A 22,026-nucleotide genomic window follows, 5' to 3' on the forward strand; every position below is an offset into this window, starting at 1 on the left:
TACATTAAGTACAACAGATGTGTTAAAATCTGATTGACAGTGACACTCAGTAATGATAGATTTGTTCTCAAGTCTTTATGCTTTACTGTACTCAACTGCAGTCTTCCTGTTTGTGTTTCTAAAGAATATAGATTAATTATTATGATTATTACTATCAAAGCTGATAGTATCTACACAAAGTTTCAAAGTGTGAATAAGTACAGAGCTATCTTGAACACGTGCACACAATATAACACAAAAGAAAGATGAGACAAAATAATTAAAATATCTATTTTATTCAAAACATCTACAAAAGATTTTCAAGTAGTTATGTTTCAGATCAGCTTAAACACAGCAACTCCTCAAATTCTCATAATGTCACAATGACACTATAATGGCAATTTACAGGGACTTAAAAACTTTTTAACCCTTGTATTTCTGCATCATCTCATTAGACTGGAACATCAGCATCCAACAACCTCGTATAATGCTCGCTTTCTTTGTTTTGGACATGTTGGACAAACTGTTGAGTTACATCTCATCAGTTGAAATATGTCAAAGCTGTCATATTAATCACCGCTATAATTTGTTTTGTAGAAGTTCAAAATGTTCTGCTGTGTTAATGTGAAGTACTGAAAATCTACCTTTGAAGAGCTTCCGCCTCCACCCATTTGTAGTACATATAATAATTAACCACAATGAATACACTGAACGTAAACATGACTTCATATTAGAAAAGCATTCTCATTTTTGATGACTCAACCATACTGTTCCTGACACAGAAGCAAGAAAACCTGTACATTTTAAGGTGGTAAAGATGATGATATACAGATGAAAATATAAAGTGAATCTTAACAAAGCAAGCTGGTAGACCAGTACACCAAAAAACACTTGTACTATCCTTGAAAGCATAACCTGTATGGCAATATATAATACCATCGTGCCATTGATATCAGTTCTGCTGTTATTATTTTTCCTTCTGACGGGGGGGGACAGGAAGCTGTATGACTACACAATCAGTCTGTCTCTCCTCAATTAATACTTGTTGTGTAATGAAACGTAATCATAATTTTATTCTCAGCCCTTCTACACATGCTGTGTCTAAAGCAACTCTCCTCAGGAGCCTAATAATGCAAGCAATTTAAATCTCTCAGCTCCAACACATTATTGATTCTTCATTTTCATTAAGACAAAAAGCAGCAAACTGTGTAAAGGCTTATTCAGCACAGGCTTGAGGTTATGTTACAAAGCATAAAATCACATAGGGGAAAAACAGTTACAGTAGTAGAAGCTACGCAAAACTGCATTTAGGCACTTGTTTAGTATTAGTGGAGAAAGATAATCAGAGCAATAAACTGAAGACAAAAGAAAGTGTTTTGAATCTTGTGATGATGAACGCTAAGCAGAGCAGCACAATGTAAATGTAAAGTGTCTGCTTAATGTTCACAGACATGCAGAGGTGATGTCCTGATGATACTACCGCCGAATACTTCCAGGTCGTGAGCTAAAACCAAAAATAAGAGATGTTATACAAATATGTTTGAGTGTGCTTCCTGTGACAACATTATGAACTGTGTGCAAGAAAAACTTGAAAAGTGAGTTATGACATAGCTGTGAATGCATATGAGGCATACCCTGGATAGGGTGGAGGTGGGGCGTCATGCGGCCCACTTTTTGCGATTGCCTGCTCATAGGAAGGCAGCCCGGGGGGGTCTATTTCCTCCATGGAAGGTGGGGGTACAGGTGGGTGCACAGGTTGTAAGGACACCTCCTCGAGCCGTCGCATTATTAGAGAAGCATTACTCCTCCTTGGTCGCACCCGGATGGAGCTACAGGAGGAGTGTACACATACATGTCATTCATATGTGGCCAACTTAATGCCTTTAAGTTTAAGGTGGAACTTTACTCGTCTTATATAATAAATTGCATTTGAGAAGACGCAGTAACATAGTTTCAAAAGAGCTTAAAGGAACAGTGTGTAAGAGTTAGAGGGGTTTAGTGGCATCCAGCAGTGAGGATTACAGACTGTAACAAGCTAAAACTTCTGCTTAGATTGCCTTCAGTGTTCATTGTTCAGGAAGTTTTTACTAAGAGCCAAATTATCCACAGAGGTCTCTTGCTCTCCAAAATATACAGTTCCGGTGATTTAAACTGATTAAACACTGAATGAAGCAGTTTCCTGTTACAAATCAGTGTTTCTCCAAAGCTGTTTGGCTCATCGGAGACGGGCCGCCAGCCTCACACATGCTAATATGTGCTAGCTTTTTGTCTCTGATAACTTAAGACCCAGATATTAAGGAGGTTTTTACTTGGAGCTGAATTATCTGCAGAGGTCTCCTCCTCTCCAAAACAAACAGACCCAGTGATTCAGACAGTTGAAAACACCAAATAAAGCAATTTCATGTTTAAAAAAAAAAAATCAGTGTTTTTTTTTTTCCAACACTTTTGTCCAGGAGGGTCTGCAAACTACAACGGCCAATGCCAAAAAGTGACTGTCCCTATCTAGAACAGTGTTTGGTTTGTCCTTTCTGGGCTACTGTGGAAACATGGCGACATGTAGAGACAAGGCCCACACCCTATATAGATATAAACTGTTTATTAAACGTAATAAAATGGCAATTCTTAGTTAACAAAAAGACAACAACACCAAAGAACAAATAGTAAATAAAATAGATTCCATTTATGTCAAGATATCCCCCTAAATCCTACACACTGGACCTTTAAATAATGAATCGATTCATTAAAAAAATATAATTTCATGTCTATTTTCAAGCAAAAATACTAAACACTGACTGGCTCCATACTCAGTAATGTGAGTACTGATGCTTTTCTTTGTGTAATAGTAATCTGAGTATCTTTGAGTTTTGTCAGACAAAACAAGCAATTCGATTATACCAAACATTTTCCACTAAATTAATTGAAAAACAAGTAATAAAGAAAATAATAATACTTGATTGGTAAGGAAATTAATACTTAGTTGTAGCCATAGACTAATTATAAACATACAGTCTACAGTTGCAGCCCTCAACAGGTAAGAACAATAGATACTAAACTAGAGCAATTATACTTCAAAACTATGAGTTGCAGTTGTCAGCATATAAAAATGCCCAAACCTCATTTGAAAATGTAAGCTGAGCTTATAGGGGAAACAGTTTGTACCAGTGTCTAAAGCCTCGGGGATACTGAGCTAAAATATTGAGATGAAATCGTGCAGGAATAATGTAGCTACCTTTGTTAGAAATACAGACCCTCTCACTTACTTTGCATGGCCGTCCTTGCATTTTCCTTGACAGAAATACCAGACCAGGAGACCGACGATAACGATGGCCACTCCACCAGCTATCAGTCCCACCAAGAGAGACGTCACATCGACCCGAGAGCGCTTGTCTCTATCTGCGGATCATCATAGACCACAGTGAGTAACTGGACAGCAGGAGTCCTACTAAGTAACAAGCTACATATCACAGGGTGGTTGCTCTGGTTCAGCTGATACTGATTCTGTGGTTTGAATGCAAAAGTGTTGAATTGTTAGATTTTATAGCAGCAGACATAAAGTTATCACGTCTTTTCAGGATTCAGTCCACATCACTGATGCAAAACAAACCAGAGTTGACTCACAATTGGAATTTGAGCAACAGGTCGCATACCTAACAATAATTTCAAAGCTACTGTGCTCAGTGAGACAAGTAGTGAAACTGGTTTTGAAAGTACTAGAACATTACTGTATTTGCTAAAGGCAAGACACAAGTGTTCCTTAAAAACACATTGCCTAAACCACTGGGTCCCAACCTGGGGGTCCCAACACCATTAGGGGGCTCCCAAAGTTTCACTGGGGGTCCTGAGGCTTTTTTTTTTTTAGTTTAAGGGATGTGAGGGGGCTTACATCTCATTCATTTCTGCAAAGAAAACTACATTTTTGAATGTTTAGATTATTATTCAAGAAATAAACTTTCTAAAAAATCTCACAGGATAAGGGTGCCATGAAGACCTGAACAGCCGCTGTAATCACAGAGCCTTTACTCTGCTAAAGTCTTATCTTGCTTTTAAAAAGGTACAATATATAGAACATTAGCCAAGAGTCGGGGTTTAGATAACACTGAATTTGTAAATAGAATATGCCTATTAAGTGTGTATGGTGCAGGGCTATATAACAAAAACACTGTATCATGTATTCTGTATGTATTATTTAAGATTCTGGCAGTTTCACAGTATGTGTAGTATTTTTTCCCCCGTTTATATAGGTTTATAGTGACTTATTCTACTGTAGGGTGTTCATAAAATATATTATATTTATATAAGTACATGTATATTTTTTAATATACTACTGAGGGACATGATTATCTAAATCCATGGTTCAATTGGACTTTTGATTTTAAGGTCAAGGCTCAATTAGATTTTTGATTTAAAGTTTTTTTCAGTACTTACAGTAATGCCATTATGTATGATTGTTAAAAATTAAAATATAATACAGTACAGTACAGAGAACTGTGTAAGCAGTTCCTAAAACTGCAATGAAAACTTATCTCTGATGCAAAATTCACAAGAAATGGTCTGCTAAATTCATCCAAATTGCTCCTTTTACACTAACTTTCTGCAATTATTGTGCCTACTTTTTGGGTTACTTGCACAGTTTTTCAGTTGTTTTGTACTATTATTGTTACGAATTGAATATAATAAGAAATATCCATAAAATATGTCACTAAGTCAGAGGTTGTCATTTTATAAAATAATAGAAAAGGGGGGTTTGTATAAAAGTTGGGAATTCCCTGGCCTACACCATTTTGCATGTTATATTTGATATCAAAAAATTAAAATGACGTGATGAACAAATGGGTGTATGCATCTGTCTGTTTTTCTTACCTGCTTTGTATTTCTTCCAAAAATCATCCTGCAAAACAAAGCATTGTTAGTCTGAACTCTGCTGTCATTATGCTCATGAAATGACCTCAGTGAGAACATCATCCCACTGAACATGACCACTTAACTGTAGCCGGGACGTTTTCAAAGACCTCCCTTGCTTCTTCATAATTGCAGACTTCTTCATAGCACTCCCGCTCCAGATTTCCAGGGACGAAAATCTCAAAGTCAAACCGGTTGAACAGCAGATGGCGACCCAGGAACAAATTGGCGTTCCCCTCATCTACAAACACTGGTATGTGTGTCCAAACAGTTGAAATGATTTACAACATAACTGACAGATCTAAATGTTTTTACCCTTAAATAGACAGGCACATATAAATATATTGGAAAATTAGTTAATTGCTATTTTCTAATGTATCTAGGCTAAAATAATAGAATTTCAGGATTTTTTTTTTTTTTTTCAAAATATGACCTTTAGTTTCAAAATTACAGTTTCTATTTCCCGAGATACATTGCCCATTTAGGGTATAAATTCAGCACTTTCCCCTTTATTGAATAATTCATTTGCCAACTTTTGAAACATTTTATAAGCAATGAATTAGCTACTCTCTGTCATGTTTTGCATACAAATTGTTATTTACATACAGTTTGTCTTGATAGCTCGAAACAAATCTAATCTTTGAATAAATAACCATTAACATTTAGCAACAAAACATTTATCTCCTGTTTTTATCCTCACTGTGGTGAAGTGGAGAATTTATCATGTGCAGTGGCCCAAATTGATGTAGCAGCCTCAAAATCTGATGAACCATCAAGTAGCAAAACAGTAAGAATAAAAAATAAATAGTAGGGGTTGACATGGGTCGGCCTGGGCGATTATTAAGGCTGATATATGGTATTTTGTCAACTATCTGTATCTGAGTTTTTTTTTATATTCTTCAATAAAATAAATTCATTAAAAAGTGCAGAGAAAGTGTCAGCATAGGAGGAACTTTTACTTTGTAAAACATCAGAGAGCTATTTTTATTTATTCATTTTTTAAAAAAAAATTTCACTTGACTTTAAAAAAAAGTTGCTGGGAACTTGCTGCATATGATGTTGAACATTTCAGTGCTGATTTAACATTTGATAAAGGCATTTAAACAAAATGTTTGTATTGGAGTTTGTTATATTACAACTTCTAAATATTGTCAGAAAGATTTCCATTTTTATTGTAAATACATATCAATTCAAAATATCAGTTATCTGTCTCATTAACTACTAATAGTGTGAATCGGTAGCAGCTGAAAAACCAATATTGATCGACCCCTAATGAGTACAATCAATATTTCACACACTTGTATTATCAATCATCTGTAAAAAAATAGGCTTAAAAACATAAGTATATCTGTAAGTGATTACTGCTGATTTTATTCCTCTAATCTTATTTTGAATTTGTCTGTCACATGACTGTATGTCCCAGGACACAGAAACCACTTAAGAGTAAAGTGGATTGATTTGCAATTCCCCTGTAATATAATGTAATCTCACCTTCTTGGTCTTCAACTGTCGACAGTAACCTCCTCATACAGGCCAGATCTCCATATGACAGGAGTTGCAGGAGTAAACACAGATGAAACAACATGGTCTCACATGCACCTGCGCGCGGATAGCAGGTGGGGCATTAATAGGCAGAACAGAGGGCAGAGTACCATCCACAACACACCCAGCTTCATGTACACCTTTCTGTAACCAACCAGCGACAGATTCTACTTGTATTGTACTTTACCTATGATGAAAACAGGCACATACTGACGGGCAGAGTTCAACAACAACACAGTGAAAGACAGCGAGGAGTGGTAGGTACGTGTCCCAGCCCGGCGCTGATAAGATGAATCAGGAAACGATCAGCGGTGGTCACAAACAACAGCTGAATTTAACAACCTTCTTTCAAAGAGTTTAACTCGGCTCATCCTTCATGTGCGGAATAAAGTAAACTATAGCTGTGGTGGTGCTTGAAAAGCCCAGGAAACTTCCGGTAGGTTAAAAAAAAAAAGAAGAAAAGTTTAGTTTACTCCCAACAGATGTTGCCTCAGCGTCTCCTCAAGTACCTGCGCAGACTCAACCAATCGATCACGTTTACCTGGATAATAAGTTGTGTGAATAAAAAGTGGCCGCTAGATGGCGGCTGAAACCACGAGAGTGAAAGTACTTTCAGCAAGTATTTCACACCAAAGTATAAAATAGGATTTCACATGCATCATCTGACTTCACACTCTGAGTCAAATGCCACAACTGCACTCCTCCCAATGACTAAGCATTGTGAGGCCCTCAGGAGCAGCACGCAATGCCTTGCTGTGTATTTTTATATTCATATTTTGTTTATTTGCTCATTTCAGTGTGTATTTTCCAATACAATGACAAAAACCCATGATGCACTTTTCTTCTCACAATACTTCTTCACGATCCTTGAACAAACAGTAGCAGGATGAAGAAAAACATATAGTACCTGTCCCTGTCTTACTAATAACAGTAGCTATTGTAGATACAGATACAAAAGGCCAACCTTTCTTTATTCACCTTTCTTTAAAAAAAACCCCATATATTTAGCAATAACAATAGAAATAACCAATTACAGTCATCTTAATATTATTGTTAATCAGAGTGTCACATTATTTGTTCATTTTACCTTCTTTTAAATTGAATATTTGAGCTTCATTTGAAGTCCATATCTAGAGAATTCCAGTTTGACTCCATATACTGAAACACACATTTGCTTCAATGTAGTGCGACCATACTGACTTTGAACAAACTTTAAATTAAACTTTCTTCACCCACAAAATGACCATTTTTAAATAAAGTTGTCATGCCACGTTACTTTAGTTTTCTTGCATTCCTTCAGACAATTGTGAACACAGGATATTGATTTTTTTTTTTTTTTGACTGATTTGGGACCACGTTTAACAACAGCAAAACTATATCAAAACATCAGTGCTCAAACTCTTATACAACTGGTGCAGTATAATCAAAGCTGCATTTGTCCTGTTGTAGGCTCAGTATTCACACGCATTTTTACAAACATATGCATCTGCAAAATATGTCTTGATAAAATGTTGTTGTTACACATAGTCCCTAACCAATCAATAATCAATATATTCTCCATTTTCCCTGGAGGCATACGAGACAAAAACAATGTTTTTTTTCCCACAAATTCAATGTAACATGCATGACTAATTGATAAACAAATGGTCACTTTTTGGGTGAAGTATTCCTTTGAGCTGTTGAAATAAAAAAAAGCTCTTGGAAAGCAGCTACATATCTAAAATGTAAATGTAGACATATTTCTTTTTTCCTAACACAACAAAACAAACAGTAATAACACAAGTAATATGAAATCTTGCTTATACTGAATGCTTATTAAACACACTTTCTCTCTTTCCATATTGCATAGTACTAAATGCTAAACAATTAACACACTTAAACACTCATTTTAAAAGGGGCTACCATGCAGTAGATAAAGAATAGTAGTAGGCCTTCACCCTATTAAATGTAGGTGACATACTTACATTTTTCTTAAATTATTATTTTAGAGGCTGTCTTGATGGTTTTATGGCTTGTGTTTTATAATGTAACCTTGGGGTGATCTTCCCGACTAAGATTTATTAGGTTTAAAAGAGACATCTTACTTTCATGACACTTAAAACTTAAAGGGTCATTCAGTCTCAGTATCAGTGTTGTATCTTTACTACTAGAGGTGAAGGGGTAGGGGCAAATTACTGTTGTAACACAATGCTAGCTTTTGGGAACTTTGCATCAAGATGTTTAAAAACAATAAACCTCCTCTCAAGATCTCTCAGTAGCTTGGGAGCTGGTGAATACATCGCTATGTGCAGGCCATGTGTGGGACAATGTTGTGTCATGGGCTCCTGAGTCATTTTGACAGAAAAAGCCATCTAAATTAAAAACACACTTAGTCTGACATTTTCCACCACAAAGAATGGTGACTATAGCAACTTTAGAGACACAACAGACAGCAAAACATGCAGCAACACAGTGAAGATAAAGTTTCCCATTCTGCCCGGCAACAGTGTTTATGTTTCACACTCTCCATGTAAATACACATATCTGTCTCTGAGCCTCAGGGCCTTTTGGTCGCTGTTTATGTAGAGCAGAGATAGGATGCTATTGAACATTATCTGACTGACTACTGGATGGTGCTAACTGAAGGGCAGTGAGAGCCCATCGCTTGTACTTGGCTACATCTCTGGATACCATCAGGGTCTTAGATTTATCCAGACAAATGTTTTTACGAAGAAAATGCATGACGAAAATGAGACATTCCAGACTTTATCTAGTGTATGATGTCAGATGATGTTGCCACCTTACAACACGTACTGCCGTATCACCGTTATAATGACTAACAGTGTCTCACTGCTTGGGAATCCATGTGGTGCTACATTAGTTTACATGAGGAGGTTTGTTCTCATGCACAGTAAATTGAATAGTATGTAAACCCTGCTAACATCTCAGTCATCTAAAATTGGAAAAGGGGCCCCAGTTAAATCATAAAAGTGACCATTTTCCATAGCTGTAAAACAAATGAAATTAAAAAGCACAATATATCCCTCTGAGAGGTATTGGAGTGAAACTGTAAATTAGAAGAAAATAGGAATACTCATGAAAAAATAAGTTACTCAAAATTTAAATATGGTACTGAAGTAAATGTACTTAGTTACTTTCCACATCTGCCTATAAGCTGAGCTGCATGCGCAAAAGAGGTAAAACAGCTCAGTTTCCAACTCGAACATCAATTTTTTGCTGTTCCATCACTTAACAATGCAGAAAAACCTCTATCTGACTGTGATAAGGAGAGGTCACGAGGCTTGCACAAGATAAACCAACCACCGCACCCAGTATTTACATCTGGGACATCTCACATGACGGACCATCAACAAAACAGTTACTTAAAGCCAGTGGGACAAATTACCGCCAAGAGGACAGAGAGAGATCACTTTTATAGAATGAGAAAAGTAGCTGACAAGCTGTATGTTGCAGAGAAAAGGAGCACATGCTGAGCGATAGAAACCAAGATAGAAGGCTTTACAAACATTGCGTTAAGCCTTGGTCACATTCGTTTCTATCTGCTTTTCGCTTCACCTTGCAGGTGGCTGTGATGAGGTTACGCTCCTGAGAATGTGTTCTGTGATTTACTCTTGCTGATAAGAGTCGGAGATGCTTGCTCCCTGTGGACAACTGGACAGAAGTGAGCGGTGAGCCTCTGCAGACCTCTGGTATGATAGGAAAAAGAACACACTGCAGCCATAAATGTGTACCTCTAATAACCATTGCATCAGAGGGAAAATAATTTAGTGTTAGGGTTGAAATGTTCAGATTATGAGGAGTGGCACACAACTAAAAAACAAAATAAACAGGTTGAGCTGTTGCTTTATTAGTAAAAGAAAAGACTACGTGTATTTGGGGAGGGGATTTAAAGAGTGCAATGTCAGTAGTCTGCACTTTGTCAGTTTGTGCTGATTTCATCACGACCCCAGAGGGAGAGAACTCCAACAGACCCCTTTTACACCTAATGCCTGGGCCATATATCATTAGAGTTCACATCCTAATGCTTTGGACCGGTGCCTGAGAACAGATCTGTGCAGGATAAATGGCACTTAACTTTACATCAATGGGAAAAGAAAAGGTAAACTTAAAACAGGAATTTAAGAAGTCCTTGTTTTTCCACTTTTCAGACGCATCAAAAGACAGTGAGTCATGCTGACTACAGCTGAACAGTATCTTTTACCCCGGTGGACAGCTTCATATCTGTAACGGCAGTGAATCAGCCACAAGCTTGAAGCGTTGATGCTACAGTAATGCAGTTCTGACCCCAGCAGACAGGGTCATCTTAAGTTCACGTTACTATTGTCACCTTTCATGTGTTCCCAGACAAGTGACCCTCTTGTTGCAGGCTATATGTCACCCTGAGTCACAGCTCATCTAATACTGGCATGCCGTCCTTTAACCAGAACCAGATGCTGAGAGCCGCTAGAGGACGAGCCCCCATTAACGTCACTGTATGGCTCTCTGAAAAGATCATAAGGCAGTTTGTGGGGTAGATGTCTAAAAGACTAATAACATACTGTTTTATTATCCATTAATGGTACAGAAAAGCTTTTGGCTGTTTCACAAAATCAAGCTGCGTGTTTGTTATACAACTTGCCACGTTTACTTCAAAAATAACTATGGCAATCTTTAATTATTAAAAAAGTCAGGAGCATTCACAGGTGATCTCCACTGTTCTTTTATTGGATGAATATAAAAGCTGATCAATTCAGTCTGGGGATTTGGAGAGCAGAAAAGAATAGAGGGCCAGGCAGTCTAGACAGTTGAGTTAAGGTGGAATTAAGCAGTAGGTGACAGGGCTTGCAGACTGGTCTTGACGGCTGCGAGGTTGGCCTTCCAGGAGCTGAGGCTGTCGTGCAGCTGCTGCCACTGCTGCTTGCCAAAGGTGCGGTGTGTGCTGTGGCTGATTGAGTGGAAAACAGAAAAGCAGGAATGTTAAATTGACAAAAAAAAATGCAGGCAAAGGTCACTTATTGCACTTATTGCACCTCTGAGAAAATAAGAGCTATAGTAAATGGTGCTGTGACAAAAGACATGACATTGCCTGTATTATGATCTTAAATCACAGCCATGTGGAGGCAGAATCATGAGAATTTTAAAGAACAGAAACTATTTTCTCATTGGAAATCTATGAACAATAACATTTTATCTTGTTTCTACACAGATGACATTTTTTTCTGCAGACCAGAACCAAATAAACTCAAAGCGTCCTTGACCCTTGACTATTGAGACCAGACAGCATGAGCCAGACTCAGGAATATAAACTCATCCACATACTTCTTCAAATCAGTGTTTCCCCACACACAGAATTTACTTGGGCAGGCTGTCCAGGTTTATTAATGGCCACCCAAGTAAATTCGAGTGCACTGCACGCTGCACTAATTTCCTTCAGCCCCAAACTTGCTCTGCTTTCTCTCTTGCACACTCTGAAGTTCAAGTTTGTGGGAAACTGCTGATTTTGAACTAGCTCTGTGTCATCACACTGAGAACACATGAACAATGTTGGGCTCTCCTCATGTCACTAGGACCCGCAGCCCTCAGCCCATTCACCAGCTGAGGTCTGCTAGATCATCAATGACCCCTTTCACATCCCCGCCCTGCCATCAGTCAGCCATCAAATCTAGATTTGTGGAAAACACTTTCTACTTACCTCACAACAACTTTTCTCTGTGTCTGGTCAATTTTGCAGTACACCATCTTGGTCCGAACAGCTACAAATAAAAAGCAGACAGAAAGGAATTAAGGGGCAGCAAAAAGCTCTGACAGAAAGCAATAAAAACAGTAGGAGTGGAATGTAATTAAGTAAATTTACACAAGTACTGTACTTTATTTAAAAGCTTTAAATACAAGTAACTTTGCAGATCAGATTATCAATACAAAATAAAAATCAACTTGTGAATTATAATGCATTATTACAGACTAAACTTTTGCTAAAACCTTATAACTGAACTGAAAGTGACATTTATCTATGTTCTCTTCAAACCAGACTTCAATACTAAGGTTTTAACAAAAATGCATGTGTTTGGGCTGGATGAATGAGACTTGGATTGTAATGCATGAGTTGTGTGTGAGTTTGTAAATGGATGTTCTGATATAGTTTTCTAAATGTGGTCCCCAATCACAAATTAAGTTTTCATTACAAATTCAAGTAACAGGGTATAACTAACTGTGTTTTGTGGTTGAAGTATTGCTTTAAATAAAAGATCTGAGTACTTTTTCCACCACTAAAAAACACAACTGATAAAAACTTTGATTCACAAAATGGTAAAAGTGCTATTCTTGGTTCTATGCCATTTTTTTCAATGAAAAACACTGATAACTGATATGATCACCTCTGCATTTTTTAAAGGAGGGGGACATTATTCTTCAGTACGAGAGGGAAAGTCAAAAGGATGTCTGTCTGTTTGTAACCTTGTCCAATCAATATCCCCCCCTCCATTTAGTCGCCTGTGCGAAAATAACAGCATATTTAACAAAGGGAGACAGCGAGGATTAATTTGAGGTGAAGTGCTTGTACCGTCAATGACAAAAGCCTCAACGTCATCAGCTCCGATCTGCAGCTCCTGTTGCATGGTATCGAAGGAGATCTCCTTGAATTCCACAGCCATGCCCATGAATGTCAGCAGACGCATCTTGGACATGTTTTGCTCGTGAGACAGGCCTGGAGAGCAACACGCAGGGATCATTAAGCACAAAGCAGTCACAGTCGATTACTCTCGACTCTGGGAGTTTCCCTGTGATAATTGTTTCTACATTTAGGAGCATGCAGTCAGGGAATCTACTCATTAACACAAACACCACTCACACATTGTCTGTTTTGAGAGTCCATCCTACACATGCTTGTAATTACACCGAAGCCTTGAGTAGTGAGAACGAGACACACTGCTGACACACACACATTCCTACACTGTGTCAACAGCGCGCCGAGCACTGGCTCTATATTCATAAGAGTCTCAAGTAGGAAAAGGTGCTTCAGGTGGCCATTAAATGTACTTTTGCACTGCACAGAGGTATCTGAACTTAACTTGCTTAGGAATCAAATTTATCATTATGTTTGAACCTCAAGCTCATTTTCACTCAGAGGTTTTGACATTATTCAGCGTCACAGCAACAGCAACATTTATCACGATAAAGCTGTCCTTACGGTGGGAAAAGTTTGAAACTGTTCTAAGAAATTCCTAAAGAAAAAGAAATACTCTGAACCACTTTAAAGAAGGCAGCATTACTTGTTTTGTATGAAGCACATTAAGTTTTATTTCACTTAGAATATGTCAGTGCTGATATATAAATAATCACTTACCAACTACATGTACACAAAGGTTTTAGAAAAATATTACTATTGTCCTCATTTATTAACCTGTATACTGTATTTTTTCAACATGATAAACATGGTGAGTATGTGAGTTTGTGTGGAACTGATGCAACTAATATTTCAATCCATGGCTACTCACCAAGAGAGTCAATGAAGTCTTTGTTACTCTGGTAAAACTTTACATATGCTGCCAGTTTTCCACTCACAAAGATGGTTAATAGCTGAAAAGAGAAGCAGAAGAGGGAGACACAATTTTATAAGGCTTTAGAAACACAGTCAGGTCAATGATAACATTGATTAACATTGTACTGATAACTGTGTCCAGATTAGGAACATGTGACAGATCACTGGCTGCAATGCAGAAGTTGGTCCCTGATGAACACTGGCACTTCTTTTAATAGTTTAGCCCTTTGCTGACTCATGAAAAGGCTCAAAGAAATGGCACACGCCCTATTAAGAAATATTTTTTCATTGTCTCAACCTCTTAAGCTGGTAATTTCCAAACATTCCTCCTGCTGAATATTCAACCTTTATAACTGGTCATCGTTAAATATTGGATTGTGTTTGTCTTCGCTGTCATTGAGAATATATATCAACCAACCAGTCAAAAGGCTTTCACATCACTGTGTGTTATAATTCTACTAGTCACATGACACAATGGGCAATCTACTCCTACAAGATTTACAGGTTTGTTGCAGTGTCTGAAAAAAAAGTTTTACATGTGTTTCTTGTGGGGCTTTGAAAGGCACTGAAGAATGTCACACTTTTCAAGAAATAACTCTCATTTCAGGGAAAGTTCATCCTAAAATCAAAAAGCATTTCACCTTTGGCGCTTTTAATCAATTTTAATAGTTTTGGTTTGAGTTGTTGAGTGTTGGAGATAAATAACCAGTACAGGCTGGATATGAGTTTCCTGATTTTGGGGTGAACTGACCCTTTAATAAAACCGATGGGACTGTCAGATAAAATATTTCTGGCAGTAATCTGACAATGTCAGTAATGTCTTTTATATTTGCAACACCAGAGAGTGTTGCACATCCTACAGCACCACTCACGTCGTGGATGAGTTCTCCCTCCAGGAAGCGAACAGGTTTCAGGGTGAGCAGGTGGTCAATCAGAAAGGTGTTGGGGTCTTTGAGAGCACGGACAATACATCTAAAGATAAGGGGAACAGATGGACAGATGGATGAAGGGATGCACATAATATAGAGGTTTAATGACAAATGTTAAAAGAGTATCTTCAAGTCTACCTGTGGGCATCAACACGTGCTTGTGAAGCATTGTCTTCTGTGTAACTCCCCAGCAGCTCAACCATCACTTTTGCTGCGGCGTCACTGTGAAATGAGCAGATTGTTAAAAACACCCAGATGAGATAATTTGCTGCAGGGATAATGCACAATACTACACAGTTTCTTAAATTCTGTGTATTCATATTTTTGTGTCTGTGCATACCAAAATATGAATTTTACACATCTGACCCAATATGTAATTACCTTTTTTTGCAGTCAACCAATGCTTCATACACCAGCCTCAAGAGTGTGTGCTTCTTCTCTGTGTTCAGGTTCCAGTCGATAATCCACTTGCGTACCTGAGCAGCAGCACAAATAGGTATCATAAATCAACTGCAAAGGAAAAAATGCAACCCGTGGAGATTTGAGAAATGTAACAGACATCTTCTTTTCCTTTTAACTGTCTCTGCAGCTCTAAGTTAAGAAATACATACCTGATCAAGGTCAGTGGGGATGAAGGCAATGGCATTACAAGTTGCAGCCACCTTGATGAGGCTGCAGAAGACAGTGTACCTCACTGGAGTGTTCTCATCCATGCCGTGGAACAGGTTACTCAACCTGTTACAGGAAAACATGACAGAGATAGTCAAGTGTTTTTAAACAACAGTAGCTAAGACAGACAGGAAAACACCTTGCTGAAGTTATAATGAACTGTGATAAAGATTTAATTGAGCGCACGCACGCACGCACGCACACACATGCAGCTGCAATGGGGGATTCAACCCAAGGCAATGATGATAGCCTGCTATTATAATGTTAATGGTAATGTTGCAATTAATGCTAGCTAAGAAGTCAGCAGCTGGCATTTGCATTTACAGTTTCAACATTAACGTTGATGGTATATTAACTGAGGAGTAAAAAAAGTCAGCAATAGCTCAAATCATGTTACTAATTTTACCGGCTTGCTTACTTACTTCCTATCAAACATACTGTAAAGCTGCACTGAGATCTCTCCATTGCATTTTGTCCTTGGCAACATGCTGCTTCTCTCCCCATGACAGCTGCACCTTGTCCTTGAGACTAACCAGCTAGCAGGGCCATATCTAGCTTTTTGGGGCCCTTTCTTGTTTTTTTTCTTGTTTTGCCCCTTCTATTTCAAACATTTACAAATTCACACTATATTCCATATGCATCTAGGACCATACACACATGCCCAATTTTAGAAGATACTTGCCAACCAGCATTGCATCTTTTCTGGGGGAAACCCTGAACAGAGAATCTATTTTTTATCTGGTCCCTATTTTTTTCACATGCTTTTTGTTTTGAAAAGAGGATAGCTACTTTTCTGTCTATTGATGCTGTTGGCACAGAGGCCCAGTATCTCTAAGTTATGATTACAAGACAAAAACTTCATATAAATCAACATCAAAACAATGGAGAGCTTCACATCCATACAGGAGGAATATATACTTGGTCAGACAACAATAATTAGAGGAGATGCTGTGCATAGATTAAAGGGCAAAAAGTGAAAGGACTTACAGCTGCATCCTGAGGGACGGTCTCTCTCCTTCACGGAACTTCACCAGTTTCTCACATAGACTTTCAATGAGAGCCTCCTGCTTCTCTGTCTCCAGGATCAACAGCAGAGACACGATGCTGTTCATCACACTCTCTACATCTGCAGAGAGATTCAGCAAGAGAGGCTCATAAGTGATGAGAATTTTTTTTCACATTCAGCAGTAGTATCAGCATCAGCTGGAGCATAAACAGACTGTATTCATGGCATATTTGGCATGGCACAACAGGTGTAATTAATGACATCTATAATCGCTACATTGCACTTAGGTGAGCCAGTTCCAGGGTCGTGGTATTGTGCATGCTGGATCTGGGGCACCTACAACTGCGCTTTTCCTGGTAATGCAAGTCAAAATATCTGCCTGAGAAAAGTGTTTTATGAATAACTCACTGAGTAAAGAGCTGAGGTGTTCTTCATCATCACCTACCTTTATCATCATCCTTGAGGCACACATCACATGCCTCGATGATCTGAGCCAGATCTACATGAAGTCCACCCTCAGAGTTCTCCTCTGATATATCAGCTCCTTTGGCCTTGATGTAGGACCTCAGCTCTGATGCCTGCAATGTGAGAGAGTAAAATAAGGAGTATTAGTGGTTGCTTAGCACCTAAAATCACAAACAGTACCAAGATACATATTGGGGCTGCAACTCCAGATCATTTTCATTGTCAATTACGCTCTCAATTGAACAAATGTTTGTCTATAAAATGTTGACAAACATTCTCAAATGTCCTCTTTTGTCCACAAATGCACGCACATCCATACCAGCAGTGCAGGTGCTGAGACAATATTAAGTAGACATTACATTAAATAAATTGCTTGCACTCTGCTGGACTCCAATGTCCATTCATTTATTACAACAAGGTGGTGACGTTTAAAGCACAGCCACTCTTCATCTGGATGGTTATATTGCCTAAAACACCCAAATATTTGGGTTATTATCAAAGAGAAACAAAAAGGCCAAAAAAATGACTGCATAAGAGGCTACAATCAAAGAATCTGAACTTTATTCCCCTAAAAATTATTTGGACTGATCAATCAATTATTAATTTCATTAGCGATTAATTTAATAGTTGACAACCAATTGATTAATCACTGCAGCTCTACTACATATGTTAGTAATGTAATGAGATTACATTGAGCATTATCATATAGCATAAGGTATGTTTGCTTTTACACACTGTCATGTGTTTTTGTCTTGATCACAAGAATATTTTTCCTGTCAGCTGTAGGAGAAGGTGAAAACTGATTGAAGTTCTCTTCTAACGCTGACAAGCAGGACGCTTAGGGTGGCTTGAATTTTTTGCGTCTATGTTTATTTAGTTGTCTAAACTAGCACTGTTAGCTTTTCCAACGTAATAACAATGGGGGCATTTGTGACAGTGTCAGCAATACATACACTGAGCTACAAACCAAACGAAAATGGTGCTCAACTATTTCAAATCATATCCCATCTAAACGATAGGTGTAATATAATAATTACGAACAACGTGTTCACACATATGTCACATAATCAGCATGTTTCGTTTGCTAGCTGACGGTTAGCTGTTTAGCCTGCTAGCATGCTAAGTTATGTGTTTCGACAGTTTCAATTATCGATTCATCCGCACGCGGGACGACACAAAATACGTTTTTTATAGACGTGAGTAGTACCTGGTCTTCTTCAGTGATATCGATAAATGCCGGGACGCTCATTTTTAGTGATTTTGTGAGCCTTGGAGATATAATCCACGCTCCCACCACCGCTGAGACCTGAGCGGAAAAGAAAAGGCCACAGTGCCGGTGACACTCTTTTTCTTCCGGGTCAAGCTCTTAAAGCGACAGTGACCCACAAATCTCTGTGTTGCGACAATGAAAACTATCGGTAATTTCGTAAATAGGCTGTGTACCACAATTATGCACATGAATTGTTGGACTTAAATGAATATCTGTAAAAATCCCTGTTGCCACTTCTAAGAGGATCTGCAACCTCTGTAATGCCAATCGTGAGGGAGATGAGTATATTTTGTTTGAATGTCAGAATATAAACTTAATGAACTATAGGGAAAGGTTTATGCTGAAGAATTATTTAAACTGGGCCTCTTTGTTTAAGTTAATTTCGTTATTACAGTCAAATAACCCAAAAGTTATTTGTAGACTAGGTATTTCTTTGAAGAATGTCCTTTCTTTAAGTAACATAAGTTGTACTTTAACCAGTGCTGTGTGCCATTGTTCTGTTATTTTTGTATGTAATACTATACTATACACTATACCATCTGATAGTGTCTTGAGTAGGTATTATCAGCCTGGCCAATTATCCGGGCCAATATCTGGCATTTTGCAGACAATCTGTATCCGCATTTTATTTAAATGATTGACTAATAAAATTAATTAATTAAAAAGTGCAAAGAAAGTGTCACCAGGGGAGGAACTTTTAATTTGTAAAACGTCAGGGAGCTATTTGTATTTATTCATTTTTAATTTAAATTTTCACATTACTTTATAAAAAAGTTGATGGGAACATGGTGTAATGTTGAACATTTCAGTTTTGATTAAACATTTGCTATTACAACAAAGTTTTGTCTTGGAGTTTGTTATATTTCAAAGATTTTCATTTTTATTGTAAACACATATCGGTTCCGGATATTGGTCATCAGTATCATAAACGACTAATAATTGGTATTGTATCGGTTATCAGTATTGGCCATAAAAAAAAAAACAATATCGCTCGACTCCTAGTCTTGAGTTCAAGAAATAAATGAAAATAAAATCAATTTTGTCACCAAGACGTCTAACACCACATCCTAAGCTTTCATTCTTCCCTATCCAGATATCAATCTCCGCTGTGGGAGATTAACCCTGGATGTTTTGGATGAGAGTTACAGAGGTGAACCTGATCCCCAGGAGAGGTTATCTGATTGCGGTCCATCTGTGTGGACCACCGTGGCAGCCCTGCCCCAGAGTTTCCCAACCCGGAAACACTGTCAGTGTCAAAGGGCAACTCTAGCACCATACACCCCCTGACCCATGGGTGCGCTTGATGGGCCTCTGTGCCAAGTGGGATTCTGTGTATTGTTACCATGGCAGGTCACTTGGTGATTGAAGTGAGTGAGGTGAAGAGGGTAAGTGGAGCAGGAGGTCACCCTAAAACTATGTAGTAAGGTTACCAACATCTGAGGTGTTGAGCAAGCTGTGTCCTAGGGTGAGGACGCTGTGGACGGTTTTACATTTCACTGGAGCTCACACCTCATCTGTCACACAAAAATGTGGATTTTAGGACAATTATAGACTACAGAGACACATCATGTAATGTCGTAGTTTCTTAAAACTCTAATATTTAATATTTCTTGTAGCAGTTACAGTAAAAGGCCTAAACTCTGTTACGTTCTGCAGGATAAAAAACCTTAGTGTGCAAAGGGAAATTGGCTGATGTGTGTTTCACCATAGTGCTGGTCTGATGCGATGCGTCATTCTGTTGGGAAGGAAAGTGCCTGGTACCAAATCCCACCCTCACTCTCTCCCTGCCCTCGTATGCTGTCATGGCAAAGAATTTATAGCCGCTTCTCCACAAGTGTGCTTGTGTAACTGCGAGGCTTTCATTATCTGATTAACAGCTGGTGTCAAGTGCCTGGTGTATTTCAAATCCAGAATAAGAGTTTTGGAGGCTTTGAAGCTCCAGGTGCATGTGAAACATTGTTTCTGTCTTTAAAAGGTCTTCAAAATGCCACAGCGTGTTAGGATGCTTGATAGCCTTCATAATATTCATGGCAGAGTGTCCTGAGAATAACATGGGTGTGGGACAACAGTAAACATTTAAACTCCAAGGAGACTGTACCTGGTACATGTATTAAACTAGTCTGTTTTATATCATTCTTAATCTAACCTGGCAACGTTGTCTTTAAAACATGTATATGTAACCTAGCAGCAGAGATGGCTCATGTTTTCAGTAGCTGCACTGATGTCTGATAGAGTTTTCAGTTGGTGTTCGTGTAAACATTTCAGTGGAAGAGGACTGGTCATCCTGCTTTTGTCATGCAATGTGCTTCTTTAGGTCATGAGGTCTCAGAGGTTGTGAAATCATCACAGATATTGCCAAATTAAATTCATATTATCTTGCGTTTGCAGGAAAACCTAATATTCAATGTCAGTTCTTAATTATCATTTAAGTCTCTCATTTTTTAAGCCTTGTTGTGACAGAGTTTAATATGACTCAGCAGAATACTGAACATTTTTCTTTAAGTGCAAATGCTGTAACTCAAAATTAGGGAAGGAACAAGCTGAAAAATGGTTTTCTTTGATGTCTTATAGAGACATTATTGATAAGGTTTTAATTTTGTGTTTATCAACCTTATTCCTGAGAGTGCGACTGTAGAAATGATTATGGGCACCACCTCCAGTGAAATAGCTGAAGTAGCAGTAAGTTAGTTACTGCCATGAACTATCTATGGTTAGTCAAGAGAAATTTTCCCTTAATTTAGCAAATACTGCTTTGTTTATTTAACATATATTTAACTAATGTCAAATTAGCATTTTCTAAGATATGCTTGCAAAACTCAGGTAGGCTACCTCTTGCGCTGTTCATTTTAGGCTACTAACAACCGGACGAAGCTAAACATGAGGCTTCTACAACAGTGTGCTAAACATGCAACCAGGACAAAATTATTAATGATTTTACCACGACTTTATATAAATGATATTTCTGAGGTCTGCTACTAAACTAAGTGTCATATCACTCAGTAGAATTTTGACTTAATACATCAGCAGTTATAAAAATGAGTAAACAGAGTCTTTAAGGCAGACAAGCAGAGCTCTAGCTGGGAAACATCACTTTAATTCACGTGTTGGCAAATGCGTCTGTTTATGAGTCTTAATAAATCATAACTCGTCTTTTAGATGGAGTCGATTTTTACCTTAAGTTAGCTCGGGCTCCATTAAATTTACTAGTATGTTAAAAAAGCAGGGCAACTTAATCACTAACACAACCAATGCTTTTAAACGGCTGTCAGAGATGATAAGAAGGTGTAACAGGTGTGTTACACGTTTTCTTTCATCCTAAAAAAGACGGTACTGTTAGTTAACTGTTACCAGTGGAAAACGCTGGTTCCTGTTCAGCCCCAGAATTTGCGCCCATAATTCATGCAAGGTGTCATGGGAGCTCAGAATAAGGTGGATTGACAAATATATTGTGTTTAGTGTGATCACACCTCGCTCAAACATAAATTAAAATATAGGAAATAAATAAGTACAATAAAACAGACAGCTACTACAGATAATACCATATAAATATATATTCATGTTTATGTGTAGGTCTGAAACAATTATGTTGCCAACATGTCTATATTGACCTCATCCATGTCTCCTTAACTGTGAATAGCCCATGCTCTTCCTAAACTGCTGGCAAATTGCCTGCTCAGCCTCCTCAAAGATAAATGACTGTGTGTTAAGAGTTAGTCGAGCCCAGGTGTCTGCTTTCTCCCTGTCAGCCAGC

General features: G+C 38.1%; 2 protein-coding genes across 2 annotated transcripts; both read right to left on the minus strand.

Moving 5' to 3' along the window:
• Nucleotides 1–480: 480 nt before the first annotated feature.
• prrg4 (proline rich Gla (G-carboxyglutamic acid) 4 (transmembrane)) lies at nt 481–6,928 on the minus strand. The gene is made up of 7 exons (XM_042487717.1): nt 6,608–6,928; nt 6,370–6,477; nt 4,965–5,128; nt 4,840–4,867; nt 3,240–3,372; nt 1,614–1,808; nt 481–1,483 (listed from the first exon to the last, which is right to left on the minus strand). Exons 2-7 carry the CDS (start codon nt 6,461–6,463, stop codon nt 1,456–1,458), a joined length of 642 nt encoding a protein of 213 aa, XP_042343651.1. The 5' UTR covers nt 6,464–6,477; nt 6,608–6,928; the 3' UTR covers nt 481–1,455.
• A 4,175-nt stretch (nt 6,929–11,103) lies between these two features.
• On the minus strand, nt 11,104–18,321 carry eif3m (eukaryotic translation initiation factor 3, subunit M). The gene is made up of 11 exons (XM_042503918.1): nt 18,213–18,321; nt 16,986–17,118; nt 16,522–16,660; nt 15,477–15,600; nt 15,247–15,341; nt 15,004–15,087; nt 14,809–14,908; nt 13,893–13,974; nt 12,959–13,102; nt 12,092–12,152; nt 11,104–11,344 (listed from the first exon to the last, which is right to left on the minus strand). Exons 1-11 carry the CDS (start codon nt 18,252–18,254, stop codon nt 11,221–11,223), a joined length of 1,128 nt encoding a protein of 375 aa, XP_042359852.1. The 5' UTR covers nt 18,255–18,321; the 3' UTR covers nt 11,104–11,220.
• Nucleotides 18,322–22,026: the final 3,705 nt, after the last annotated feature.

Source organism: Plectropomus leopardus, chromosome 1 (assembly GCF_008729295.1).
Source record: "Plectropomus leopardus isolate mb chromosome 1, YSFRI_Pleo_2.0, whole genome shotgun sequence".
Classification (NCBI taxonomy): domain Eukaryota; kingdom Metazoa; phylum Chordata; class Actinopteri; order Perciformes; family Serranidae; genus Plectropomus; species Plectropomus leopardus.

Coding starts and splice junctions, on each gene's coding strand:
- prrg4 (XM_042487717.1), bottom strand. CDS start 6,463: ATGTTGTTTCATCTGTGTTTACTCCTGCAACTCCTGTCATATGGAGAT. Junction 5,129..6,369: donor GACAGTTGAAGACCAAGAAG/GTGAGATTACAT, acceptor CACACATACCAG/TGTTTGTAGATGAGGGGAAC. Junction 1,809..3,239: donor TGCAAGGACGGCCATGCAAA/GTAAGTGAGAGG, acceptor CTCCTCCTGTAG/CTCCATCCGGGTGCGACCAA.
- eif3m (XM_042503918.1), bottom strand. CDS start 18,254: ATGAGCGTCCCGGCATTTATCGATATCACTGAAGAAGACCAG. Junction 17,119..18,212: donor ATATCACTGAAGAAGACCAG/GTACTACTCACG, acceptor CTCACATTGCAG/GCATCAGAGCTGAGGTCCTA. Junction 16,661..16,985: donor CCTCAAGGATGATGATAAAG/GTAGGTGATGAT, acceptor ATCTCTCTGCAG/ATGTAGAGAGTGTGATGAAC.